Raw genomic sequence first — 27,763 nt, forward strand, 5'->3', positions numbered from 1 at the left:
ATTCTCGTCCTAGACGTCCGTCTTTACCCTGGAGGATGTCTGTTGTTCAGCTGCTTGCAGACAAACGTACAACAAGGGAAAACATCCTGGCTATGATTCGGACCTAAGAAAGCAATTTAATGTCAGTAACTGCGGAAATATTTGTTCCTACACCTCGGACTGATAAGCTGTGTATTTAGGTGCTTTATGGAGGAGCATCGCCGCACTTTCTCTAAAACTCGTCCAGTTCGCTATGAAGAAGACAACGTTGTTAAAGACGAGGCGCTGCTGGCAGCTGCATGTTGGGATCTCCGCCGCGGTGAGAGGCGGAGGCTGAGCTGGAGGGTTTTTTTGGGAGCGATCACAGACAATAAAACAAAGAGCGGCTCGCCATGTGTCGCCGCGCACACACACGTACGCCGCGGAGCCGCAGTGACGGGCCCTGGCCGCCAGAGGGCAGCCTGACCCCTGCAAAAACTAACGCGGACGGAGAGCGATTCAATATCCCAGACATACACGACGTTTTCTACGGGGGTTCTTCTCTGCATTATCCCTTGCTGTTAGAATTATCATAGGTGTAAGAGTTACGGTTTTTCTGATGTCAAATGCGCACCACTCAGCTTGTAATAAAAACTGATATCTGTGAGGTGAAAAAGGAGACTTGACAGTAGGTATCAAGCCTGCCGAAGTGTCTTTGAGGAACTGCCTCCAAGGTTCTGCCACTGAACCTGACCTTTGACCTTTTTATAGTGGACACGAGATTGATCCTTCCACAAAAGGTCTCACGAAACCATGAGGGTTTGTTTGAATGAAATCATGAACTAATGTCTTAAATAAAAGTGAGCATCTAAAGAGAACAACTGCCATGATTTCCTTTATTTTCTCACACTGGTCTTTATATGTAAGCTATGTAAGTGTAAGCTCAAATATAAACAATGGAAACAGATTTTTTTTTTTTTAAAAAGTCAATAAGAATCAATAAGTAACTGGCTGTGTATTGTTTACTGATGTTAGGCTGGCTGGTAGTTCTCTAGCCTCTCCAACAGGACCTCTGAGTAGCCAGGGGAATAGTACCTGAAACAAAACGCATGCACTGTAAAATCCTCTATACCAAAGAATCTTGGCATTTGTTTTTTGTTTTTTGCTTTCAATACATTTTAACTTGTGTTGAGTTTAATCACCCTGTGTACTTTTACTCTTTATTTTATTGTTGAAAAATGTCTGGTTGTTGGGGAGGTTTTAGCAGAAGGTGAAATGAAAGACAGTATATGGCCATGTGATTAGTAATTCTCAGAATACTGTTATCTCTCACGGCTACACACATGGTTTAACTGCGTACAATTTGTGTCTTGATGTTCTTGGATGTACCTGACTATCTCTTCAGGGAAACAGCTGTTAATAGTGTTGATGTACTCCTGTAGTGGGGAGCCAGACTCTGCTTCAATCTCTTGCACTTTCTTCAGACCCCCACTGGTCACAAATATACGCCGAGCCTTACTGTCATGAGGCAGCACCTTTTATGGCAGAATGAACAGCTTAAATAAAAATACCACGGTATGAAAGACTTCTCAATATATAAAGTACTGACATCTCAGCTTCTGACTCTCACCTTGCTGAACTGGCAGAGCACATGTTTAAGGATGTTGCTTGGAGCTTCGTAGAGGAGAGGCTCCAGAGCCGGCAGGTAGGTGCACTTCTGCAAGATGCTCTTCAGAGCCTTCTTACTCTGAAAGTGGGGCACAAGATGAAAACCATGCTTATAAAATTGTTTTTCTCTCTCCCTTGACCTTCGATTCCAGCTGACCTTTGCCTCATAATCTCTTTATGTATGGCTATCCTGCATTTTTATGAGATAAAAAAAATCTCTTCTATCTTTTTACTAACTTACAAATGAGTGTTTTTCTTATTTGTTTAGACCTTTGAGTCACATTTTTTAAGAAGTTAACACAGGCTGAAAGAGATCACTGCCCATAATAAAAAAATTTGTTTGCAAAATTCTCTTACACGTAGAAAACATTACAATTATGGCACAAAAGCTAGTGTTACCCTCAAACAACACAAATTCTGGTCAAACAAATAAATTTTTTTCAATCAGTCATTACACATTTGAATAACATTGAACAAAAAAATAAATAAAATACATCAATATCACGTGATGATTTTACTAGCATTAACAGACTTCACTCGGCACCTGCACTTTTTGAAATGGCCTGTTAAAAAATAAAAATAAAAAAAGACATTTCCTAAGAAAATTTCCTTGATTCACTCTTGTGTGTGGGACCTTCTGTACACTGAGGTTGTAGCCTGGACTAACTCAGACACAATATGGCAAAGTATTTTAACTGTATTTTTTAAAATAAAAATACATTTTACCTGTTTTTTTTACTGCACTGCATCAGAGTTTTTTTTTCTTTTTCCACATTGTTCGAACTGTGAAAATTTCCCAGAATCAAAAAAGAAAACTTAAAATATTGTAATAATTTTACATTTAGTCCATTTGCTCCTGTTAATTAGGCCACAGGTGCTTATTGACATAACACTGAATGTTTTTCTTTATAAGCAGCTGCAGAGAGGAGCATACTTTATGGATGGACAAGCACGGATCACTGAGGGTTACACACATATTAATAATAATTTGCAAGTTGTTTCCATCAGCTTGGAACATGTGTTTTACTTTGGTTTGACACAGTTAAAAAAAAAAAAACAACGTTGTAGGTCACTGATTGACATGTGTTAACTGTTTTAAAAATGGTGTAGAACTTTTATGAAAACAAAGTGTTGACACATTTGAAAGAGAAGACTGCTGCTGTCATAAGGAGATGATGAAGATCAAGTGAAGCCCAGGTTCATTAAACAGAGTGAGTAAAACTGTATGAGTTTGGTGAATAAAGGACTTTATTAACTTATCTAAATGTAAAAGTAGATGTGAACTGATTTGTAAGTTAAACTGTAAAGTGAAATTGAACCAGCAGCCAGTTTGTTAAAGTAATTTTTCATGCAAAAATATTAAATATGTCAAGCGCTATCTGATATAAGCTTTGCAAACTTAAGAATTTGATTTTTATAGATACTTTTGAATACTTTTAGAATAGGGACTCTTGGTTGGACAAAGTGTCACATCTACTGTTTTTCTCATTTTTTTCATGGTAGGCAGTCAAACAAGTGACTGTGAAAATTATCAGCAAATGAATCATTAATAAAAAGAATTTTCCTACAGTTACAATATTGTGATTTACACAACTACAGCATAAGAAAAATCTGCTTAGTACTGAAACATTAATACGAATAAGACAATTATGTAATAGTATGATAGTCACTGATATTCTAACTTGTAATTTTATGTGTTTTTTCTGATTAACACAAATATTTGTACTTGTACAACATTTTAATGCGAACTTTTACTTGAAACGAAGTATTACGGTGTGGTATTAATATTTTTACTTAAGTTAAGTAAAAAATGCTGGATGAAATAAATGCTCCACCACTCCTCACTAAGAATGCAAAAGGTTAATTTCTCTTAATGATGCTACCGATTAATAAAATGGCTGACTTAAAATTTGAATTGGATTATTAGACGAAAGTCAAAAGGTTTTTTTTTTTGTTGGTTTTTTTTTTGAGAAGTAAAACCTTATGTATTGATTTTGTTTTTTGAAGTGGGGCGAGGCTTCAGCCGTGAAATGCAAATCAGCCTGCAGAACTGTGGCTCTTACTTTGGTCTGCAGGTCCTCTGAACTGCTGGCTTCCATGTAGAGGTATAACAGTTTGGGCAGCAGTGCAGCTGTGGCCACCGCTTTAGCGTGTTCAGGAGTGTGGTGCCCAATCTGGCCGATGGACCAGACAGTTGCCGCCTTGATGTGATCTTCGGTCTCTTCAGTCAGACACAGGGATAGCTGGGGCACCCCCTGTAGGACAGGAGGACGCATAGCAAAACACTTCTGGTTCAGTTAATGTGACCTACATAGTGGACCTCAGGGAATGTTTCTGGGTTTGGTGGCCGCTTTAGCTGTCACATGAAGTGAGATTAATTAAAAGCACACGTACCTTGGAGAGAATGACAGCCATAGCAAGGTTCTCACTGTGAGCAGCCACATATCCCAGCATCATGATCCCTGGCAACCGAAGGTTTCCATGGCAATTACCCAGATAGTCGACCACTGCCGCCAAGCCACCACAGTTCACAATCACCTGAGATAACTACAAACACACACACAGTCTTGGATGGATGATTTTGCTTACAAGTTCTTGTGTGTGCGTTTTGTGTGTGTGTGCGTGTAGTACCTCTGGTGTGTGTTTCACCACCTCCCTTATCAAAGTAGTGACATTTTTCCTCACATACTCATCTGGATCTCTGAGGCAGGCCAGTGCTGCAGGGAAGATCTCAGCCTCTATCACCATCTCTGCCAGGCTGACTGAGTGCTTACTGATCTGGCTGAGAGCCGAGAACACCTGCCTCTGGGTGGAGACAAAAACAGGTTAATTCACATTTTACAAAAAAGAATGTAATTGTAATTGATTCTAAATTTGATTGTTAAATGAAATTGCAATCATTGTTAAAATTGTTTAGATTGGTTGCCAAAAATACTTATTTTTTTCTTTTTCTTTCAAATATGTTTATTAAAATCAGATGCCATTTATTGCTTAAGTTTCACCACATTTTCAGTTTTACCAAGACAATCTTTACAGGTTTAGACACACTGACAATCTACTAAACTTACTCAAACTCTTGAGTTACAACAAAGATAATTTGGCCTCAGTGGAACCAAAAATACAAAGTTTTAAATGTGAGAAAACATAATATAAATAAAGGAATATTTTCAAATCTGCATATCATCAAAAACATCAATAATAAAGCAAGGGTTCACAAATCACATTGTGATACATGTGATACATGTGATGAGATAAATGTTAAAAACTTGAAAGCTCATTTATTTATATTGTGTGATAATGTGTCATAGACAATCAACTAAACAGCAGTTAAAGTCAGGCTTTCCACTGAGCTGACTTACCTTCAGTTTAGCATCTGGGTTGAGGATCATTTGTGCCAGATGTGCAATAGCACCAGTGTCCACTATAGTCTGGGCCAGCTCTGGTGTGTGTTTGGCAATGTCACTGAGGGTGGAAGCTGCAATGCGTTTAAGGGCCATCTCAGGCTCCAGAAGACACAACACCAGCAGGGGGACAGCACCTGCATCCACAACGGACTGCGACAACGCTGCATGAAAATGGAAGAGGGTGGGAAAACTGAAAATACAGATGTGTGAAGGACTTGCAGATATATATTAAGGTCTTCTTGAAAAAATGTTTATTCATTCAGGGTAGTTTCACTGAGACCTTTCATTTGGAGGTACAGACCTAATCTCACACACACACACACACACACACACACACACACACACACACACACACACACACACACACACACACACACATAATAGAGCACATTAATCGTTAAGGGTCTTACTCAAGGGCACCACAGTGCTGTTGATAATGGAGGAACAAGCACTGCCCAGGGTATGGAACCAGCAAAGTTACGGTTTTAAGGGCTACAAAATCATATTCAGGGAAAAACTATTTTCAAACAAAGCTAATGAAACACAAAGAAACCTAAACATGTCACAGTATCCTCCTTACATGCACTGTGTCGTGCAATGTATCCCAGGGCCCAGGCTGCAGCCTCCTTCACCCCAGGGTCAAACTCCTCGAGGCAGAGAACCAGTGCATCCACCCCCCCACAGGCCACCACAGCTTGGGAGAGCTCAGGGGAGTGTTTGGCCACCGCACGCAGCACAAAAGCTGCAGCTTTCTTATAAAATCTCTGCACACAAGCACATAAAGATGCATATCAGTTTTACTGTCCCTGCAGAAATGTCAGCTTTTTAAGAAAGTATTTTGTTCTTTGTATATTTGAATAAGTTCTTTATTTTTAAACTAATAAACTTAAGGATTTTAATGAGAGTACAATGTGTCATTAATAAATTAATAATTCTAAATCTTGTCTCCCTCTGGGGGGGGGGGGTGATGCAGAAAAACCTAAAAGAAAGAGAGAGAAAAGAGGGGCCTAGTTGCTCTCATGGTAAAGGGCTCTTAGGTTTTCAAGTAGACCCTAGGCAAACTGCCAAGTAAGCCCAAAACACACTTTCACATTCAGAAGGCCGACCCCAGGGTCCTGCAGCGGGAGGCAGTCTCTCTCTGTCTCTCTAATCCCTCTCATACACAACCTAGTATAGCTCTAGATATCCAGGAGCAATAATCCAGTGAAAGACTGACATTCTGCGAGGCCAGAGAATGGACCAGCTGGGGCAGGATGTCCTCCTTCACCACAGCCTCGGCCAGGTCATCACTGTGGTCTGCCAAGCGGCCCAGAGCCAGAGCTGCTGTATGCTGGATGCTGGGGACCGCATCCAACAGCAGGGGACGCAGCATAGAGATCACACCTGCGGGGGACGACAGAAAACACTGGAAAGAGCAGCTAGGGCTAACATATTCTTGGTAGACATAGACTTGTTTCTTACCAGCATTTTGGAGAACTTCTATGTTTTGTGTTCTGGCTGCCAGATCAGCAACACTTTGCACAAACTGCATCCTTGATTTCTGATACTGCTCAAAAACTGCATAGTATAAACAGATCGTAAGACAGCGTGAAGCAGCTGAAGACTTTTTTGGAATTAAGAAAACTCACGAATCTAACCTTGAATGATCTGCCGTTGACTCATTGTTACTGCGATGACAAAAGCCTCTTTTAAAGATGCTTCCAGTCCCTAAATCTCTTTATAGAGAAAACACATCGGATTTCTAACAGGATTCAGCTCGTGTTTTCTCCTGGCCGTATCCAGGTTCAGGTGCCGCTGTTGTTACGTGCTGCCATGGCAACACACAGGAAGCAGAACGTTCTGGGTTTTTTTTTCGAAGATCGTCTATTATAAAGACAGTCACTCTGCTATATATTCTGATCCGCTCACGCCTCGCAAGCGTTCGTGTTTCCCGCTCAAACATATGTACAAAGTGAGAGCTCTGTTAGGTTCCTGATCTCCGATAGCTCCTTTTTTCTTTCAGTGAAAGACAACCGCGGATATGTCACATTTTGACAGTATAATCATTTAAAGAAAAAGAGGCCAGCCAAGCAGCTAACAAAGCGGAATCGCTTTCATCCTGTGAGCGCCTATAGGTTCTATTTAGTTAAGTTAAGTTAAGTTAAGTTAAACGGCGCTCAATTATTAACTTTTTATTTTACTTTTTAAAAAATGATACTTGTCTGCTTGTTCCACAGTGTCCCCAAATGACCTGCGTAAATGATGTATTCTTGAGAAAATCAAGTGATAGGCTATGCCCTAAACAGACGTTATCATTTTTATTATGTTAGAGAAATATTATATCAATACAAATATTAGTCTATGTGCTTATTCTCTCTTGAGGGTAGTGGGCAACTTAATATATGTGGTGTGTCAACAGGTAGTCTGCGATAAAAGGAAAATAGTGATAATAACAACACCAGATTCCACTTTTTAGGAATGTTTTAAATAGTTTGAGTTTCTCTGCTACTTAACAGATATTCATCTGAGTCAATGCAGGTGGCCAATGTAGTGCCGATTACATTTTTAAAGCTTGTTGTTTGATGTAGCTAGTCTTAAAAAAAAACATGTAAAAAATTTTACAATTTTTTTAACATTATTACTTTTGTACAACGTATCCGGTAAAGGTGCGTTTTTATGTCATTAAAAATAAATAAACGATTAATCCCACCAACATTTTAAGCTTACCTGCGAAATTGGATTATAACTATTTTGTGTTCATTTTCTATTTTATTTAATTTCACTATGGGTTGGAGCGTGATTTTATTAATTGTGGCCAAATGATTACATTATATGTTAATTAGTCACCATTAACATACATCGTAACATTTTAAAGTTGAAAATGTAACATTATTTTCGTTTTAATATATTCTTATATTTTTTCTTTTTGGCATTGGGGGCAATTTTCAGTGAAACCCTAGTTACAAATTCAAGTGTAGCCTAAACACATATATAAATACTAATAATATGGCCCCTCTTTTTATCTGTTAACCTAGACGCACGTGTGCCCCTTTTAGACCCAGGGCTGCCTTATTTAATAATTTAGGTTGATTTTTTTTTTCCATTCATTGCAAATAGATTTAGGCTAATGAACAAATACGCCAAGGTGTGTGATTTATCCTAACTTTCTAGATTTTAAATTGTGCTAAATAAAGTGAAAATAAATAAGAAAGACAAATTGCATATGTAAATGTGATTGAATCGTTAGTCAATGGTTTGGTAGCCTACTCAACATGTAATATATCTCAAATTACCAGGTTTCACAAAGAGCAAATAACTGTTGAAAAAAATAATGAAATGCAAAAATAGCCTAAGAAATGTGGGACTCCCATTAAACCGATCTGTATTGTCCTGATTATTTCTTCGCAAAAAACAAACAAAAAAGCTGCATTTCAGCGCATTAAATTATAATAAAAACTACATGTGATTAATCAATATAATCTAAACTAATCTAAAAGGCTTCCATCATAATTAAATATTCAGAAACTTAATTAGATGACGGGATCTCCTCCTGCTGACAGCCCAGAGCCTCCTTAACTGAGTTATCTGCATCATGGCTGATTCAGACAGACATCTGGCGCTTTGCACCGTCTGTCCATTTCAATCCCTCCATTATTTGTTTATTCATTTTATGCAGAACACCAAGTTGACCGATGATCTCCCACCACGAAAACAAAAATCGAGACTTCCGTAAGTGTAAAATGTTTTATTTAGATGTTTTATACTGTGCAACAGTAACAATAAAATAAGTCATCCATACAGTCGAGCGATACAAATACGTGAAACACAGAGACATCAGGACACCGGTCAGTGAGCATGACAGAACTTAACAGAAGCTCAAGTCATTGCTCAGAAAAAAGGTAAATAAGAGAATAACATCGCTGATTAAATATGCATTTTGTTTCTATTTACATGTGGATTCTCTAAAACTGCTTATAACGTGTTAAAAGACGTGAAAAATAAGCAATCCGATTCCACTGCAGCTACAAGAAAGTTTGTATTCCAGTAAAGGCAAAGTAAAATTGATTCCCTCCCCCTCCCCCCTCGCCTCCATGGGCATTTTACCGTGAAGGCAAAGAAAATTTCTTTTAATCGGAGCAAGATCAAGCCCCGAAAGCCTTCCAGAGATCCGTCAAAATGAGATTTATGGGGTAAAGACGCAGAAACCACTCAGAAAACAAAGTGTTATCATGAGCATGCATGTTCAAACTGGCAGTTTCAAAATATCCCTGCACATGAGAGTCATGATGAACACGTTTAATATGACAAACGTAAAGGAAGGTATATCTGTCTTTCTCCAGTCACTTCTGAAAAATAAAGATGTAGCTCTGAAAGGGTGCACATACTTGCCCTTTTCCCTCAACATCTTTCATAATAAAATTCCCACGCCACCCAACCTCCTCATTGCTTTTATTTTGAAATGTTCGGCGTCCACTACGTTGAAACTTACAGATGATGTCATAATATTTATAACAACAAGATGGAGAGAGAAAGAGCGATAACATTGTCTACACAATAAAACTACATCGGCATGAGAACAGTATTAGCTGAGCGGGTGTCTGGCGTTGGCTGGTCCGATCCGTTGCGAAGCCCCCGCGTCATCCGGAGGAGGTCGACGAGCCGTTCAGGGAAACCTTCCGGGGCTTGCTTCCGCTACCAAACTGGGTGAAGGATCTGCTCGGGCTCGGAGGGGCGGCGGATTGGGTCCCGTTGACACTAACGGGGACGTGCGGGAGCTGCTGGTGAGGGGACTGAGTGGGCGTGCCGGGGCTCGGCAGCGACGAGGATGTGGACGGGGCCCCGGCGGGACTTCCGGCTTTGTCGCTGGCAGAGTCGCTCTCTGGGCCGGATCTGCTGGCACTGTTCTGGCCGTCTTGCTGCGCGTGACTCACCTTCATCTTCTTACAGTTGGGTCGGACTCGGTACTTCAGGGGCAACGGGCCGTTCTGTGGAGGCGATAATAAAGCCAGGGTACAATTTTAGAGCCTAACTAATAATAAACAAGTAAACCAAACGTACAAGAGGCTAAATAACTTAACATCTCTAAAATATTTTTCTAGCATTCCTTAAAAAAAAAAAATCAATAATTAAAAAGGTTATATTTATTTTTACGTTGCTCTGGAAATAAATATCCTAAATGCATGTCAAATTACAGATTATCATATGGGATTATCAAATGATGCAAAAGTGAACTAGTAGCCTCAGATTCGTCTGGATTTGGTTCTTTTTTTGACCTAGTTACCACAAAGAGGTGGAAATAAGAACTAATTTCTGTGCTTTAAAAAAGAAAAGAAAAAAAAAAAGCAGTAATAACATCTTATTTTCATCCTCAACACTCTAATTTGGAGTCTCATCCATAACGATTTTGGCCTTGACTGTCTTTTGATCTGCAGTCACAAGATATCACAATATATCCTCCATGTGATGGAGAAAGACATGATTATAAAAAGGGTTTTGTTGAAGATAAACTAAAAGCTTGAAATATTAAATACATTTAGGATTTGACATATAGCAGCAGCTTGGATAAACAAACTGCTATCGAGTTTTTTCTTTGGTTAGAAAAATGTAAGAGATGTCTCACCCTTCTCCAAGTGTAGATATATGCTATATCCATTAATGTGTAGTAATCTTTTAGAGGCTCGTCTTCATACATGACTTCAACCTAGTGAGTACACAATAGAATAAAATAATAAACGTTAGTATTTAAACAGGATATTGAAATAGTCATCTTCACATCACAGTTCTCTTGGAGAGAAAGATTTGAAATTGGGTAGTTTAAATGTATAGGTCATATTTGTATAAATAATAAACACAGACCTGGTAGGTGTTTGGGATGTCCATTTTGCTGCGCAGGAACTTCCTCAGATGCATGACTGTCATGGCTGCTGGACACTGAAGGTACCTCTTGTTAACCACCTGCCAATTACAATTGAGTTTTTATAATACTGACTTCATGTGACCACACCTAAGAATTCTTAGAGGATACAGGCTGGTCCACCTTAACATTCAAAACAGAATTTGCTTTACAACAATGTACCAGTTGTTTCACAGAAAGTAACATTTAGTCAAAGTTCTTCAATAGATGTTATAACATTTATTAATTGTCGAATTAAAAAGAAAAAGATTGCAAATGGTTTCGTCTTTACTTTATTTCAAAACATCGACAAAAGAAAGATAAGGCTGGCAAAGATTGTGACTAAAACCTATTTGCAATACCTGATCTTTAGACTGTTTGTCCTCAACTCCCACTGCCAGTCTGCACAGAAATAAAAGGAAAATAACTGAATGTTCTATGTAACAACATCACCATCACTAAATGCAATAACATTTGTTTATTACTAATAAGTGCATACATAACATATGTTTTCTAAATTGGACACATACAGTAGATGTGTATTTCTCAAGTTAACAGTCTAACAATGTCTATGGGATTTTGCAAGAAAACCACTGCCTGGTGTAAAAAAATAAAAATAAAAAATCTCTTGTGATGGGGGTTTTAAAGGTGGATTTATTGGAAAAAAGTTGTCTTTACACTTCATGAAAATATTCCCCATGTACGATATATTGAAAAATGTAGCACCACTAAGAAGGAAAGTGACATGACCTGCTGCATTTGGATCCAGAATAACTGATCCATAACATTCTTGTTTGGATTTGACCATTTTTATTCACAGCATCTTGTCTGAAAAAACAGTTTTAATGAGTCTAATCTCTTAAAACATTAGTCAGTAACCACTGTGTTCTTTCATTTCTTAAAAACACATCTAGTTGTCTTTTTTCTCTAATACCCAAATAAAAACTTTCCAGGACAAACTCACCCACATAAATATGCAGAATTAATGATTGTGGCAGCAACAAAAACAAACAAAAAAAATTACCCGCTTTAACATATGTACATATTTCTAAAGCACGCCTACCTGCTCTGGTCAAAGAATTCAATAGACAGGCTGATTATTTCATCATCCGTAATGATTCTCTTGTCTTCATCTGCCACTTCTCCACGATCCTCATTTGATCCATTAGAAGCTAGAGAAAAATTGCAATGATAAAGAAATTAAGAACATAAGTTTCTTTAACACATTTATTGAGAAAACTGTTTTCAATAAAGTAGGTACTAAACACAAATTAACCACATCCACTTGTCCTAAATGTAAGATACACTCTCTCTTTCACACTGAAGACCAAAGCGAAATTAGATGATTAACATGTGCTTTATAACTCACCATCTACAGGATGCTCTGCATAGAAGTCCCTCCTCCTCTTCATTTCATCTGAGGACATTCAGAAAGTCATAAGTCTGTTCAGGTTTCACAGAATTATCATTCCAGGGCTTAAAATACTGCAGGGTGTATTTATACACAAGCTCAGATTTCCTCCAAGCAATTTACATAAAAAAACTCTGAACACATATGTTGAACCCAACAGCATGAATAACAGCAAAATGACAAAAGATTTAAGACAATGATGATATTGTATTACTTTAATACAGCCTATTTAATGGCCTGTGCCTTTAAAATCAATGTACATTCCACTTAGATTTTATTATATCTTTTAAGGAAGAAGTAGGCAATAAAACAAACACCCCTTAACCTTTTGTTATATCAGCAATATATCTAGTGTAACATAAACAAAACATGTGCATTGAAAAGAGAAAGAGCAGGCGGACATGATGGATACAGCAGCACACATTAGCTCAACAACTATAAAAAAATATTTAACAGATTTACACCATAGACTGAAAAATGTTAAAAAAACAAAACATTTTTAAAGCAACAGTCAGACATTACACTACATTATATCCATAACTAATCATATTCTTATGTAGTCTCATATCTTGTATATTTAATATGGGTTGAATTTATTACAAATTTAATTTATTGTTATTCTTCCTTTTTTTCTTTGCATAAAAGGGTCAAATACTTGCATTCATAGTCCAACACTTCTGGGTGACTATGAATTAAACAACTAAAGAGACGAAAGCTAGAGAATATGCAAATGCACCGTCAGAATGAAAGTACTCACAACACCAAACTAGTGCTCTTACTTTTGAAGAGGCCAGGGACGAGCTTGTAAACAATGTCCTGTAGAGTTTTGTCAGACCTAGAGAAAGGAAGAGAAACTTTAATCTCTGAATGTCTCCACATTTGCAGCTTAAATTAGAAAAACCAAACAGGGTTGAGTTCATAGTTAGCTGATTAAGAGGAGTTATGAGTTACAGCAAGAATGCTTGTTTAAAAATACTGTGCCACAGCACATACATTCTTAAATATGTCGTATTTTCTTGCAGTGTATACCATACACACTCTGTATGCAATAGATTGGCATCTATATAGCTGGTATTGAAACATGAGGATCATTTCTCTAATGCAAGGTTTCTGCAAATGTTTTTGCATCTAAATATTTTCAACCTACTGGCTGACCTCACTTTTAGGAAACAAAAGGGGGAAACCACAACAAGACAAAAAAACAGGAACTGAGGAATGCTCTAATTGTTGTCATCAGTGCATGGCTTTACAAATGCATCAAAATGTTTCTTAAAAAGAAATAAAAGCACAAGATGGACTAATTCAACCCATAATAAGGCAACACTCACTCTGCAAAATATCTTTTTAAAATCAAAGGAAGTGAGAAAAAGGATAAGCAGAAAGCATACTGCAGAAAGGATGCAGTATGTGTCAGGAATATGGGAAATGTAAAAACAGTTCTCACCTAATGTTTAACAGAGGCTTGGTTTTATGTACTTGTACGTCGCAGATGGGACAGTATTTGCTGGTTTCCAAATAGCGCACGATGCACATCTTGCAGACTGCAAACCATAGAAAAAGAAAAAGAAAGTGTCAATATCAGATTTCATCTGAAAGGATTTCCTGAATTTGAAATAAATGCCTATTCGGGTTTAAGGACTTGTTACTGGGGAAACTCTCTTCTCCAGCATCAACACTGCAGCAGTGAAAGATCCAAATAAAAGTATGTGCAGGGAAACATGCAAAGAAAATTCAACTTGGCTTTGACTTGCTGCAATATACTGTAACAGTCCTACATCATTTTAATGTTAACATCTCCCCCTACAAGAAAAAGGGAGCCATATTTATTCATTTATTGCTCACATGAGTGAAGACATTCGATGATTGTGGTTGCGTCTATGAAATATCCTCCACACAGGACGCACATGAGGTGAGGGTTGAGCTCAGTAATCTTTATCCTGGTCGTCCGGTGCATGGTGAAACAAAGGAACAACAATCCTGTGTCGGGGGGGGGGGAAAAAAGTTAAAACTGAGCAATTATTGGCAGGCAAAGAGGGATCAAGGGAGCTACGGGTTTCTTTTACAGCCCATGTCAGATCTGCTGTAAAAGGCTGGTGTTTGTTTGACTGTGTTAAAGCAACATCATATTTTATGCTAATTGATGATAACCAAAGGCAGAGGTTCTCTGTGGCTGATTGACAGGCAGCACCAGTCACCTGACCGAGGCGCAGTGGGTAATCATAAATCAGTACCTCCACTATGGCATCGCGGGAACTCCGCTGTCTTTTCCTTTGCTTCATTTCACATTAACATTTAACATATGGCAGCACCAGAGGAACAGCGCAGCCCTTACAATCAGTCAGAAACGAGCTCTGATCAAAAGCTTTCGCGATTCTAAAAATGAGTCACACTACAGGAAAAATTAATCGGGGTTTCATAACTGCAGATTTGGACGCATTCTGAGGAGTCGTATGGGTTCGACGGTTATGCTGTTTTGATGCGTAATGAAGCACTTTGACTTGCGCAAGCCGCTGTCTGAGTACAGCTTTAGTTTCAAATAATAGAGAGTGAATGTCTAGAAAGGCTTGAAATAGGTCTATGAGACTGAGTGAAAATAAAGAATCACGTCTACCCAACATCAAAACCTTTAGGGTCACAACAACTGCGTCGCAATTGACTTTGATCAAAATCTGATTGGTATCCGCTCCACTTCATGACCACCGTCACCTTAAACTGGGATTATTTTTTATTTTTTATTTTTTGCAGGTATAACACTGGGAACGATGATGTAGCGCTCCGAGGTGAAAGGGAGTGAAAGGGGGATGATCGGAGACACAGCGTCAGGTGTGCCACACAGGCTACAGGGAAACCTGAGCGTTTCTATGGCTACTCAATTTGCTTTTTAGCCCACATGGCTGGTCGCCAGTGACCAAAAAAAAGGCAGGATGTCAAACTAACACAACAGCACGGCGAGCTGCCGGTGTGCAACGCGGGAATGAGGAGGGACCGGAGACTCCACGTCCCTCCGCGCACACAGACAGCCGCTGGACTGCCAGGCTGCCAGGCTGCCGATAGCACGGCTGCCATTTTGTGGAGGAAAAAAAAAGCCTGTATCGGTTCAACGGGCTGCGGGGTTTCCTTCGAAAGGGGCAAATGAAGCCATTACCCGACGCTTTTACACGAATTGCCCAAATCTTTGTGGCCCACAGAGAGCACAGTATATGTCCGACTCAGAATAATCTCAGCCTTATGCTTGTTCGCTTTGCACTGTGTTTTCATGGCGTGTGCGCGATCAACAGCACCGCACGGCACCAACATGGCCAGACAGCAGCGACTGCGCTGAAGTTGAAGCGCACAGTGGATCTTCTTATTTATTGTGCGCCATTATCGTTATTATTATTAATATTATAACCAAAGTCGCATGCCTCTTGTTTTCCTGTAGCCTACTTTATGCCAATGGAAATGATAACTTTTTCTTACCGACCCGGTTCTGACCAACCGCAAGAGTTCAAACGGTGAAAATGTCATCTGATGCCAAAGTATCGTTGTGTTTTATACAATAGCCTATTTCTAAGCACATAAGGCAAACTCCTCTTGACACAATCATGTGTGTCGGTGCATATTAATAAAGGCTATGTGTGAAGAACTAAAAAGCCACTAAAAGTCAAATGTAGGTTATGCGGCGCTTATGAGGAAATGACCCTCTGCAGACGTTGGATGACAGCCAGCCTGCCCAACTCTGAGCCCTCACAGCCCCGCGCTGTGCCCGAGCCCCGGCCGTTTTCAAAGCTCCAATCGACCTCTCCTGGCCGCCTTTGAACAGACCAATGCAGGCAAGTTTGGACAGCGACCCCGTTCAAAGAATGGCTCACACATGGATAATGATGGATAATGTATACATATATGCGGGGAGACTGTTGCACCATTAATCGATTTAATGGTGTTTGGACAAGTGCTCTCCTTCTGTCCTGAGGGAGCTGCATGCGCACTTTATAAAACTTCGAGCACTTCACAGGCTAAACATAAATACCTTCATTCAAACGGTCTCAACAACAAAACAGCAAAAAAATTACAGTACAGCTAAAGCAGATCTGTTCAAGATTTCCACTTGAACACACACACACATTGACCGAACATAGACCAACTTAATATTTCACTATCCCTGCACTCCCCACTGTTGGTTACCTGGATCAGGTGTGTTCAGTCATTCAGAAACTGGAAAATAACTGTAGTACATGAACAGGTAAGGAACAAGCAGAGCTGCGGTTCCAGAGGCCCGGATTTCACTACTCCTGATAAAGCCCAGCTGTCTGCCTGTGAATGGCCAACTAGTTCAAATTGTGGACTCAAAGCTGTGAGTTGAAAATTAATTCTGAACAGCTACTGAAAGTTTACTTCGCTGGGTAAATAAGACATTTAGATATTTCTCTCAGCTCAGTGACCCAAAGTCCTGCCTACCTCATTTATTCCTAAACGAGACCAGTTCCTCTTGTAAAGGTTCCACTTACACGGAATCCAACAGCAGCTGGAAATAACCCAACTAAAACTGGAAATGGTAAAAGCACCACCTCACAGTTTATTATCCGCTGTCAGTCAATTTGTAAAGGGCTACCTGGCACTTACTAAGGTCAATACAAATGAATAAGCGTTATTCTATGCACAGAATCAGTACTGTAAGTGAGGTCACATCTATTTACAGATATGCGAGACCGACTGGGGGATGAGATACATTAATTTTAACCCGTTAACCACTCCAACTGCCATGGTTCACGTCTGACTGCCGTGTTTCACCAGATTCGGTCACACAATGCGCCAGTATTCAAAATATGAAAAGGGAAATATGGAGATCTATGATAGGCTTTAATGTCTTCAAACAAAGTGTCTGTGCTGAACACAGCTCGTGTGAATTTCAGTCAAATTACTAAAGCTTTGGCTGATTGCTGAGACACAGCCCCTTCTTTGTGTTCTGGTCGACAAGTCACCCGGTTTTGTTTAGTTTTTTTAAATTTCTCAAAATCCCAATCAATGGTCTTAAATCAACACAACTACACCCAAATGCATAAACAGTCAATGTGTGTTCAGCGGTGATGTAGTGTGTCGAAAGAAGCGGGCAAAAAAATAATTGCATTTTAAACACAATTGAAGTGGGCTGTCTCCATGTCACGTCCATGGGAGCAAACCGAGTTAAGTTAATAAATCCACCGTTTCATCATCTACGGAAAAAAGACGCTTACTACCCTGTTCCTAACACTCCAAACATCCCAACTCTATAAAATGAAGACACTGTGTGGAAATACGAGCACAGTAGGAGCGTTTGGAGCACTTGCTGCTGTGAACATCTCAGCCAACCCAGCCTGGTTCGCCCGACATCTCCCAGTTTACATAAATCCCAACCACGCAATTCAAACGCCAGCAACGATCAGCTCATATAGACAGATTCCTGAATGGCTGATAATGCAACACCGGTGGTGATCAAAGCTAAATTCGTGCTCGTATCCGAGCAGGGAACATCTTTTGCGAGACAAGTGGTGCGCAGACACACACGGAGCTCCACGTCGGTGATCGCTGCAGCCACCGCTGAAAGCTCCCCATCCACCGCTGGATTGATAACGTGGAAAAACACAAAAGCACAAACCCCAAACCTCGCCTCGTGCTCTCGTTAGTTAGAGACGATATCGAACGAGACGTACCTGGAGGCTGGGCTGGAAATCGGTGGGTCTTGAGGCGAACAGACAATGAAAGTTGGGAGGCAATCAGCAGAAAATGAATAGGAGGCGAGCCGCCATCTTGAAGCAGGCTGCAGACGCTGTCAGTGGCGGAGAGCGCACGGCGGACCGGACCGCATTTCAGATGTGCGGTTAAAACTCCTCGTTTCTTCGCCGCTAGTCCGCGGTGTGCGTATCTAACCTTTGGATACAAAAGAGTCCAATCCCGCGGCTTCGGCTCGGCAAGACTCCCACTTCGGCACCGATAACTTTGCCTCCAAAATATCCGCTTCTCCCCCAGTAAAATGCAGCAGTGTGTGTGTGCTCCGTGGAAACTGACACCGTCCCCAAAATGGCTTGTAGTTCGACCGCCCCGCTTTGGTCACGTGGTCTCTCTGCTTAAGGGTGCCTGGGACTTACTGTCGGAGTATGCTATTTGTCCTAATCGACTACGCACGATATAAAATAACGCACAAAACACACACTTGTTCACGTGAATACGCTTTTAACAACTAAACTCGATAAAGCCGTCAGCGGTGTGAGCGTTACTTAAGCTGAGGGGACAACAGGCGACTGCTTGAAGACCCCTAAATATTACTGTCGGTGTATTCTGCCCTGTCTCATGTATGACGCACGATTTAAAATAACTCCATACACATTCATATAATTTGCCACACTTAACGCACTAATGTGCATCATCTTTCACCTATAATGGTGCCACCAACAGGGGCGTCTAAAAAGTAGGCTACTAATGTTGTACACTCATCTGTCTAATGTTAAAAATAACTGCACCCGCACACACACACCCACACAAAAGCACACACAAACACACACTCCTGTCGTTCTGACCGTACAAATGCCTCATTCCACTTACTATAACGTGAAGTCTATTGGTGCACCAGGCAGCTGCCTCACTAATCTCCACTGATCGTTGCTTTTAGGACCCACGCACTTGGTTAAAACACGTCCATGTGACAAATTGCTGTGGTGTCAAACCTTTGTCACAGGCTTTCTTGACATCTGCAAGAAAATGCGCCGCGGCTTCTACTTGATGAATTGGACCCTTTATCCTTCAGCCAGCGCAGCAGAAAATGAAGGCATCTCTAGTTTTTATGAAATCGGAGGCACCGTGGAGCTTCAGCTCAGGAGCTTTGGACATCAGCCGATGTAGATGCAGATAGAAGGAGAAACTCTCGAAACGGTTCAACATTCTTAAAATGCAATGGACATAAATTACAGATTTGCCTTAGTAGCCTTAAATAGCTCCCATCAGCCCCGGTCCTCCAGGAAAAGCTAAACTAAGCCTCAACAAATGCTACAGGAAACAAAATACACTGCTGTCATACAACTATGGGGAAAATCCTATTCAGGCTGGTCAGTGTTGACAAAACACATCACTACCAGTTATTTTACTGGCTCCACGTTCAAACTAAATGTTATATGACACACACACACACAAACACACACACACTTCCAATAGCACAAAGACCAATGTGTTTATTAAAATGTTTCCCACCACAAGAACATGTCTTATTAGAGTTCTGGGAGAAGATGTAAAAATTGCACAAAGTGGATTTTATTTTTCACTCAATAAATGGGATGACAGCTGTCTCATACACTGCATGGCAGTCTCAAATACAAAAAAGTTATTAAAAAACAAAAACAAACAAACAAACAAAAAAAAACATGTCGCTGGAAATGCAGTGCTTTGTGGTTGAGGAAAGGTGAGGAAACGACACCGGCATCACATCTGACTGGCTTTCTCCACACTTTTGGCAGCGTCTTTCAACTTTCCCACCAAATCCTGAAATCAAGCAAACGTTGACCATTTTCAATGTAAAGCAACAGCAAAACATGAAATATTTGTTGACACATATTTATGGCGTGGATTGCACTGATTATAGATCAGTCTGAACAGACTCTGGCTCACACAACATTAGCCGAATTAAATCTATCAAATATTTTCCACTGTGAATCTAATTGCAGTCCGAGCATTTCAAATGCTTAACAGCCAATTACACGTGTTAAAATGTGTTATTCCACATGAGAGCGTTTCCTGTTTAGATTTAGTGCAAATTTAAACAAAAAACACAATCCAGCCACTTATACAGTCACTTGTAGTTCACTTCAAGGCAACATTGTTGTTACATAATGTACATACAACATTTCTTTAATTGGGTAATTTTATTAGATCATCATTAGTAGCAACATTTATTTTAGGTCAAAGGCTGCACCAGTATGATTACATCTAAACAGGAAACGCTCTCATGTGGAATAACACATTTTAACATTGCTTTGGAGATTTACTTATTTAAGAAAGAGAGAAATATTTTATCAGCTTTTTTCTTTAAAAGGAGGAAAGGAGAGTGATGCCTAATGGCTTGTTTGTGCATCTGCAATACAGACTATGGAATAGAACCAAATGAGGAGTTAGTTGACCAGACACAAAATCCTTTTCCCTACCTGTAGCTGCTCCACTGTGCAGGTAAAGTCAATGTCATCTGAGGATCCTTCATTCTAACAAAGCAACAAACACGTTCATTGTTTTACACAAAGTGACTGACATTCGGGAAAAGTGCAAAAGAGTGTGGGGATTAAAAGAAATGCAGTTTTCTTGACTCTTACCTCAACGTTGAGTGAAATCGAGTAGAAAGGCTCGTTGACTTTATCGACCTGTCCGTTCTGCAGAGAAAACATTTTAGTTTGAGGCAAAAACAAAACAAACAAAAATGTGCAACACAAACACTCATACTGAGCTGTAAAACTTGTCTCATACCTTCATGTGGTACTTTAGACGCCATGAAACGTCGTTAATGTGAGGTGGGCGCCTCCCTATGCTGGAGGGGAATGACAGAAAAGATAATGTCGTATTTGTATTGTGTAATCCTGAAGAAGCAGGGTTATACAATAATAATCAAGGAGGGAAGACAGCAAACTCTGCTAAATCCCTTTATTGATTTGTATGCTCATTTGTCCTCATCAACCATAAACTGGCTGAACTGCATAGAATAACAAAGCTGAAACCAACGAAGAAAAGGCAGCAATGTGAAAGGTTTTTATTAGTCAGTAAATTTCACAGGATTTACTCACTCCAGTATGTTGAAGGTTTTGTGGGTGATCAGAAAGCTTCCTCTGTTTTATAGGTTTTAACAATTGGCCTGTAACTGTTTTAAAATCTGTTTGCAGACGTTGCTGCTCTTCAACAACCAGGGTTTGTTTATAGGGCGTCGAAAAGCATTTACACTGCCAATAATCACGTGCCATCTGCCTTTTGTCTTACTGCGCAAACTTCACAGAGACACTTTCTGTAAATGGGCTGAGCCAACACTTGCTACTCCCTCTTCACCCGATTTCGGTAAACCAGATTCTTTCAGACAGTTTTTGTTTTAAGTTTTTCTCCACATCTCATGTGTGGAATAAAGACTTCGCAGAAATAATCTAATCTAATCTCAAATCTTAAAAAAGGAAACTGAAATAATGTCACAATATCATATGGAGGCAAAAAATATCATTATCACATCCACCAATTTCTTTCCCACTGAGAGCTCCTGGCACATGTTTCATCCTTACCTTGCTATAATACGTCCAAGTTCTTTTTTATGTTCCTAAAAAATAAAACAAGCACTGAGTTTCCTGCGGGTCAGGTATTTAAAAAATAATGAATATTAGAAAAAAAACATTGTTTGAAATCTACCTCATATATGCTATAGAATATTTCTATCCTCTCTGAGCTGAATGTGAGTTCTTCAAGGCAGGAGCTGTAAGGACAAAAAAATACGTTATTTAGCAGATTTATTTTAAAAAATGCATTTGTATTCTCTTAAACTTTATATTTAGACGCCAGCAGTTTAGTTGTAGCCGACGAATCGTTTCTTTTCTTACACAAAGGGAATTTCATGGAAACAAATTCCAGTCCTACAGTAATAGTGATGATGTTGGTTAAAGAGTTTGCAATTACACTTTTAATACTGTTTTAGAATTTGTACAAATGCACAACAACCTAAAAGCAACTTTTTATGACATAAAGAAATAAAACAAAAATAAATAATTACGTTTACTGGAGGTCTCGAGGATTGTGTAGATTTGGTGCTTTTGATTTTAGGTTACACTTACAGCACTTATATCCTGAATATGCATCTATGATAACGTCCAATTCCCTTCTGTAAACACCGGAAGGCAGTGACAAAACAGCACAACGCTAGTGCACAGTACAGGGTGGAGATAAGACACTTTTTAAACTGCATCCACTTGTTCTAGAAGACTTGCAGACAATATCACTATGGCGTTTTCAAATGATGTTAATACTAATTCCCTGAAGCTAATTATAACCAGATCCACTGTTTATCAACAGATATGTTTATAGAGTTGCTGTTGCACAAGCAGATGATCCATCTGCGCCACACATTAAAAACCCAACCGCACAACACATGGCTTATCATTTCAGCAATAAGACCTCATGGGAACTGATAGTAATTTAAATGCTGGCTGCTTTTTATTATGACGCTGATTAATTTCTTGCAGTTTTACTGGACACAAGACAACTATTTACTGCTGCAATCTTGGATAGATTCACAGTCTCCTGGGACATGATCCGTGTCCAAACGTGTATGGTCAGAAAAGTGAAAAGTAGCTTGATTTAGTGGCAGAGCGCTGTAGAGCCAATTAGGGCTAAGGAAAATAATGCGACTCTCATCTTTAAAGAAATTAACCACTGGCATGGGTCGGATTTAAAGGGAGCCGTTTTCTGCATCGTGTCACCTACCTTATGGTTGACTTGTCTGCGTTTTGTTTGACCGCCTCCAGTATGAAGGTGGTTGCTGCAGTGTGACTCTGTTTCAGCAGGATCTGGTCGATCTGCTTCAACTCGGGCTGATCTGCGAACCACAAAACACGGTGTGGGAATCATGCCAGTCTGCAATTAATTGCACATATGCAGCCCTTATCCTCTCTGGATATAGACTAACAGGCGAGGTTAGTTTGGTAAATGCTGTAGGTTTGCGATCCATAGTTGGGTTCTCCAGATAGACGTATAGAATGGAAATCAATGATGATTTGCATGTGAATGGGCCCCCCGGCTGCATCAGCTAGGGCTCCTTTGTTTGTTTGCATAGTGAACATTTCACTTTCTAAATTATTCCGCCATTAAAAAAAAGAGCTGGAATGCTGCACAAGTTGGACAACACATGCTGTGTGAAAACAACCGATGCAGCCACGACAGAGAAGGTGCTGCAGCCTAACTACTGCACGAACGAGCCAAGTCAGCTGTCATTTTGCATAATTTATTTTTCTGCTTAAATCCAAAGCCGACCGAGATCAACATCATCAGAGCACCGGTGGCTTCACGATATGCTGAGAGCCATCAGAGGATGTGTGTATGCAGGATCCGCTTTGCCTGATGGTGATTAAAACAGTCTAACGGTGTCTTTAATGTGCTGAGTAGACCTGATGCCACACTGAATGACAAAAGGCATCCTGAGTGTGCGTGTGATTGTGTGACTGTTGCTGAATGTTAAACAGGCAGCAGAACAGACTAAGATCGCGTTAACGCAGCTGAGGGGCGCATGTGTCCTAAACTACTTCGCCTTATTAAGGACCTTACAAAAAACCGCACAGGGAATCCGGTGTCGAGCAACCTCTCAGCGGCACCGTAAAAACCCGCAAACGTCGAGGTAGCTCCACATTTACACGGAGAATACCGGAAGCAGCAGCCGAGACAAAAGCCGCAGCGGCGGAAAGAGGCGGCAGCTCACCGAGGATTCCTGGGTCAGCGTGAGAGGAGAGGAGACTCCGGAAAGACACGTCTACCAGCACCTGGAAGCTGCTTCGATCAAAAGAGGACGGATCGGCTAGGGACTGTAGCCCTCTCTGCACAGACTCCGACAACTCCATTTTGTAAATGGTGACCCAAGACTTGAGACCACGTGACGGATCAGCTGATGCAGAGTGTGGAGCAGCGCAGGGCTGAGCCGAGCAGCTGAAGTCAGAGGAACTGGGGCTGACAAATCACTGGGGTCTTAGAAACGCTACAGCTCACACCACTTTGCCACAATTATCGTGATCTATCATTATTTGCTTTACTTAAGTGCACATCGAGTATGGCACCAGCGAGATGCATAAAACTTAAAAAAGCTAATAATTTCCAATGTGGGTTGAAAGGCCAAAAGAGGTTATTGAAATGATGAGGTTATCATGGCCGTAGCCACAATATGTTTTATTCATAAATAATTCAATGCGTGGGAGACATTTTCCTCGTATTTGCATGAAAGAAAGAAATCTTCACAGATCGAGTCATAGCCTATAAATACACGTATTCGTCATAGCCTGTAGGCTACATGCATATAAAATGTATCCACTGATAAAATTGATCAGTTTATGCCATGACATGCCACCTGACAGGTCTGTTATTGAATAGCAGAGATCTCTTCAAGTTCAATCAAGCCGATTAAGTCTTTATGGTTTCACAGATAAAAAACAAACAAACAATACAGCTCATTGAGATCAGACAGGAGATGAAGGTGAAGGATTTACATTAAATGATATACATTATCACTATGTTCTCCATATTTACCAACTGTACATTACTCTTGTGTAAAGAGTAGCTTCAGTCTCTGTAGGCTAGTTCCAACAAATTTACTGTGCAAACCAATGAAACATGTTAACTTACACATCATGTTGACATGTTTTCAGGTACTCTGAAGAGTTCAAATTAGTAAATTAAATAAACAAATGAACCTTACGCTATTGCTTTCTACATTTACATGCAGCCACTGAAAAGCGTGATGGCAGAACTGTCTGTTTACAGTTACATTAAGAATGAACTTCTACAGTGCCAACAGCAGCTGTCACAGGTCAACTGATCAAGTTGATTTTCTCCCTATAAGTACACCTGAGATTTGAAAACAGCACATCGTCATCGTGCCACGTTGATTCCATCGATTACATCTATTTATACTGATCAAGATAAGCAGCTGAAATATTAAATGTTTGGATGTGCAACGTCTTAAGCTCCTGTGCATACATGACTCGAAGTACTGACGAACTCATCGCCCCATTCACAGTGCAAAAAATGACTTTGTCTGTGTAGTTTTGCTACACTGATTATTGTGAGAAACACTTGAACTTAGTCATGATGTTGATATTATTTTCTACATGTGCTTATGCTTTTGCTTTTTCATGTGGGGAACTTTCCACCTAGAGTGCTGAGGCAGTTTTGACGCACAGTGTTACTGAGCAGAGTAGGTCACTTTAAATTTCCATTATGTCAGGCTAAAATAGTCAGTGTGCAAAGCTAACTTGGAACAGCATCTCTACGAGGAAATTCCCTTTTGCATGAAAAAGCATGACTACATTTATGAGTTCTTCAAGAAAATGCCTTTTGTGCTCTAAGCTTTCAGAAAACATTATTTTACATTAGGTGGTCATTATGTGGCTTGCATGGACTGACCAGTACCAGGAAGTGGACCTGTCTGACAAGACATCTGATGAGACTCTCAAAAAAATAATGAAAAGCCATGTTTAATCATGCTTTTATAGAGTCCTGCACTGTCTGTCCTTGAAAAAGTTTAAACCAGAAGCCTTCAGAGCATTTTTCACTCTTGTGTGAAAAATATTTCTTGTTTTTAAATGTGTCCTGCCTGTGCATGCACCACCTTTATGAGTTATTATACAAGTGTAAAGGCTGTATCAGTTCCCGTATGTTAAATCATCGTCAGTCTGTTGTTCATTGTGTAGAAATGAGGAGGACTGAGATCTATTGTGTGGCCACACACGCTGCAGCTATCGAAGTGACCTCTGACTCGGCGCTTTGTCCAAAGTTCATTTTGGCTCCAGGTCGGGTTGTGAAATAGATTAGCATTCCCTCTCTCCGTGCTGCTCAGTTTTTATTCCAGTATATTTCCCTTATCGCTTCGTGTATCCCATCACTACCGCGGCATTGAATTCTGTCACAGTCGACACGTTTTTCTGCTTGAAGTAAAAAATGTCACAATCATTCATACATATTCAAAAATCTTGGTTATGTGCCTTCCGTGTGATACATTTGCTTAATTTATGTATTAATTTGCATGGGCTACGCAGTGTACTGGGGTTTTCTAATCCCTTCAAAATAAAAGGCTCACGATAGTTATGTTGGCAAACCTTAAACCTAATATGCCAATATAACAATGCCAATACCTGTATTAAAACAATGTAACCACACAAATCAGCACTTTCTATGTGCAGTAAGCCACTTATAACGTGTTTTCAACTGTGTCACGCTTCCAGACACCACCTATAGCTTAAGGGAAGGACATTTAAAGACCAAAGCGCTGAAGTTCAACTGAAACACGGTTTAATTTTTTTTTACTGTAAGAGTGAAAGTCTGGCTACCGACTCTGTACCATGTTAACCACTGTCAGTTATTTATATTCTGACACAGATGTAGCTCAGAGGGGATAGATCAATTTCGAATTTGTTGAAAGATGCTACATCTGCCCATGTTCATTGTTTTAAGCTGCTTAAAGCCAATTAGAAATATATCACAGTGAAGCTAAAACCAATGTGCTGATATATCTAATTCAATTAAATACTCTAACAGGTGAACCTAACATTTAAACTTGCCAAAAAACACAGACATCTTCAGTTGATTCACGATTTATACAGCTGCAAAGACCTATGGCCTTTAAGCTACTGATTCATACAGGTGGAGTAAAATGAAAACAGGTCTGCTACTGTAGGAAGCTGTTTAAGGAAAAGTCGCTTCATCTTCTCCTCTTCTTAATTTAGGGAGGTTGGAGGCGACTACAGTCGATTAATCACTTGGTTGTAAATCCTTATTTCCCTCCTTGCATTTCTATACGAACAAACTGGAGACATCCCCTTTAAGAAGGCGCTGCGGAAACATGACCTTTCAGAAATGTATGCACTGTCATCAACAAGGGATCATATTTTAAAAACCAACCTGTGGCAGAGCTCTATAATTCTAATGGATTTAGGGGTATAACCTATTGAGAGCTTTGTCTGATTTTGTGCTCGATGTGTTTTACTTCCCACCACATTATCTTAGAAGTGAATAGAATAGAAGTGATGGAGAGAACGTTTTCTCAGTTCATTTGCTCTGCTCTTGTTGCTTGTCTTTGTTCACAGCTGTAGATAACAATAAAACACAAATATTAGCCAGAGTCATTTCAGTGAGCAGGTGGATTCATGTGTACCTGTGGAGTAATCGTGACTTTGTGTCGTTTTAATTTAAATGAATTAGAATGAATTGTGTGTCTGCATTGGTGCAGACTCTTGCACAGCACCATCCTGCAATGTCTTTGTGACTGAGTTGCATCTAAACAGCGGAGGGACTGGTGTCTATTTCAAGGGTGGACTCCACTTAACTCTCCATATCTACACTACATAGTGGAAATACAGCTGTGTTGGATCCACATCCCAGTTGACGTTGTCTGTAGCCTCATGTTACACTTAGGCTACATATAGTATTGGTAATATTTTTAGTAAGATCAACGCACAGCCCAGGTGATGTATCACTGTCTGTAGTGGAATGATAGAATTTAAATGTTCGTTGGTAAGGCAAATTATTTCGATTTTGAGTATGAATTTCCTAATTTGCCTCCCAGTTCGAATGGCTTCACAACTAAAGAAAAATCCACTTTGACTTAATTATGGCTTTAGAAGAAGATGGGTGCACATACCTCTGTAAAGAATTGTCCTATCTATATAATCATCAGGTCCTTGTAAGACATAAACGAGTGATTTGCAATTAATTTGTAAACACGTGTGT

General features: G+C 39.9%; 3 protein-coding genes across 5 annotated transcripts; all 3 read right to left on the reverse strand.

Annotated features, from left to right (window-relative positions):
- Positions 1-174: 174 nt before the first annotated feature.
- spag6 (sperm associated antigen 6) lies at positions 175-6,822 on the reverse strand. Of its 2 annotated transcripts, XM_067485963.1 has the most exons (11): positions 6,668-6,822; positions 6,492-6,587; positions 6,247-6,413; positions 5,611-5,794; positions 4,986-5,191; positions 4,258-4,431; positions 4,021-4,173; positions 3,690-3,881; positions 1,589-1,705; positions 1,348-1,493; positions 175-1,053 (listed from the first exon to the last, which is right to left on the reverse strand). In XM_067485963.1, exons 1-11 carry the CDS (start codon positions 6,690-6,692, stop codon positions 990-992), a joined length of 1,524 nt encoding a protein of 507 aa, XP_067342064.1. In that variant the 5' UTR covers positions 6,693-6,822; the 3' UTR covers positions 175-989. The 2 variants fall into 2 exon arrangements, with proteins under 2 accessions (XP_067342064.1, XP_067342063.1); XM_067485962.1 differs by lacking the exon at positions 175-1,053 and having other exon boundaries at positions 1,123-1,493.
- Positions 6,823-8,739: 1,917 nt separating this feature from the next.
- bmi1a (bmi1 polycomb ring finger oncogene 1a) lies at positions 8,740-19,188 on the reverse strand. Of its 2 annotated transcripts, none has more exons than XM_067485978.1 (10): positions 18,872-19,188; positions 14,156-14,290; positions 13,758-13,854; positions 13,093-13,148; positions 12,272-12,319; positions 11,966-12,074; positions 11,265-11,304; positions 10,866-10,964; positions 10,630-10,710; positions 8,740-9,994 (listed from the first exon to the last, which is right to left on the reverse strand). In XM_067485978.1, exons 2-10 carry the CDS (start codon positions 14,265-14,267, stop codon positions 9,647-9,649), a joined length of 990 nt encoding a protein of 329 aa, XP_067342079.1. In that variant the 5' UTR covers positions 14,268-14,290; positions 18,872-19,188; the 3' UTR covers positions 8,740-9,646. The 2 variants fall into 2 exon arrangements, with proteins under 2 accessions (XP_067342079.1, XP_067342078.1); XM_067485977.1 differs by lacking the exon at positions 18,872-19,188 and adding an exon at positions 17,983-18,509.
- Positions 19,189-19,474: 286 nt separating this feature from the next.
- Positions 19,475-23,930, reverse strand: commd3 (COMM domain containing 3). The gene is made up of 8 exons (XM_067485980.1): positions 23,748-23,930; positions 22,760-22,871; positions 21,692-21,755; positions 21,568-21,602; positions 20,774-20,834; positions 20,623-20,679; positions 20,461-20,514; positions 19,475-19,801 (listed from the first exon to the last, which is right to left on the reverse strand). The coding sequence occupies exons 1-8, from the start codon at positions 23,884-23,886 to the stop codon at positions 19,742-19,744; spliced, it is 582 nt and encodes a 193-aa protein (XP_067342081.1). The 5' UTR covers positions 23,887-23,930; the 3' UTR covers positions 19,475-19,741.
- Between the last annotated feature and the right edge of the window lie 3,833 nt (positions 23,931-27,763).

This window comes from Channa argus, chromosome 19 (assembly GCF_033026475.1).
Source record: "Channa argus isolate prfri chromosome 19, Channa argus male v1.0, whole genome shotgun sequence".
Classification (NCBI taxonomy): domain Eukaryota; kingdom Metazoa; phylum Chordata; class Actinopteri; order Anabantiformes; family Channidae; genus Channa; species Channa argus.

Coding starts and splice junctions, on each gene's coding strand:
- spag6 (XM_067485962.1), bottom strand. CDS start 6,692: ATGAGTCAACGGCAGATCATTCAAG. Junction 5,795..6,246: donor ATTCTCTGGCCTCGCAGAAT/GTCAGTCTTTCA, acceptor GCTTGTGTGCAG/AGATTTTATAAGAAAGCTGC. Junction 1,706..3,689: donor CAGAGGACCTGCAGACCAAA/GTAAGAGCCACA, acceptor CCCCACTTTCAG/AGTAAGAAGGCTCTGAAGAG.
- bmi1a (XM_067485978.1), bottom strand. CDS start 14,267: ATGCACCGGACGACCAGGATAAAGATTACTGAGCTCAACCCTCACCTC. Junction 12,320..13,092: donor CGTCCCTGGCCTCTTCAAAA/GTAAGAGCACTA, acceptor GAATGTCCTCAG/ATGAAATGAAGAGGAGGAGG. Junction 10,965..11,264: donor ACAAACAGTCTAAAGATCAG/GTATTGCAAATA, acceptor TGTAATTGGCAG/GTGGTTAACAAGAGGTACCT.
- commd3 (XM_067485980.1), bottom strand. CDS start 23,886: ATGGAGTTGTCGGAGTCTGTGCAGAGAGGGCTACAGTCCCTAGCCGAT. Junction 20,835..21,567: donor CTTGGACGTATTATAGCAAG/GTAAGGATGAAA, acceptor ATTCCCCTCCAG/CATAGGGAGGCGCCCACCTC. Junction 20,680..20,773: donor GTCTAAAGTACCACATGAAG/GTATGAGACAAG, acceptor TTTTCTCTGCAG/AACGGACAGGTCGATAAAGT.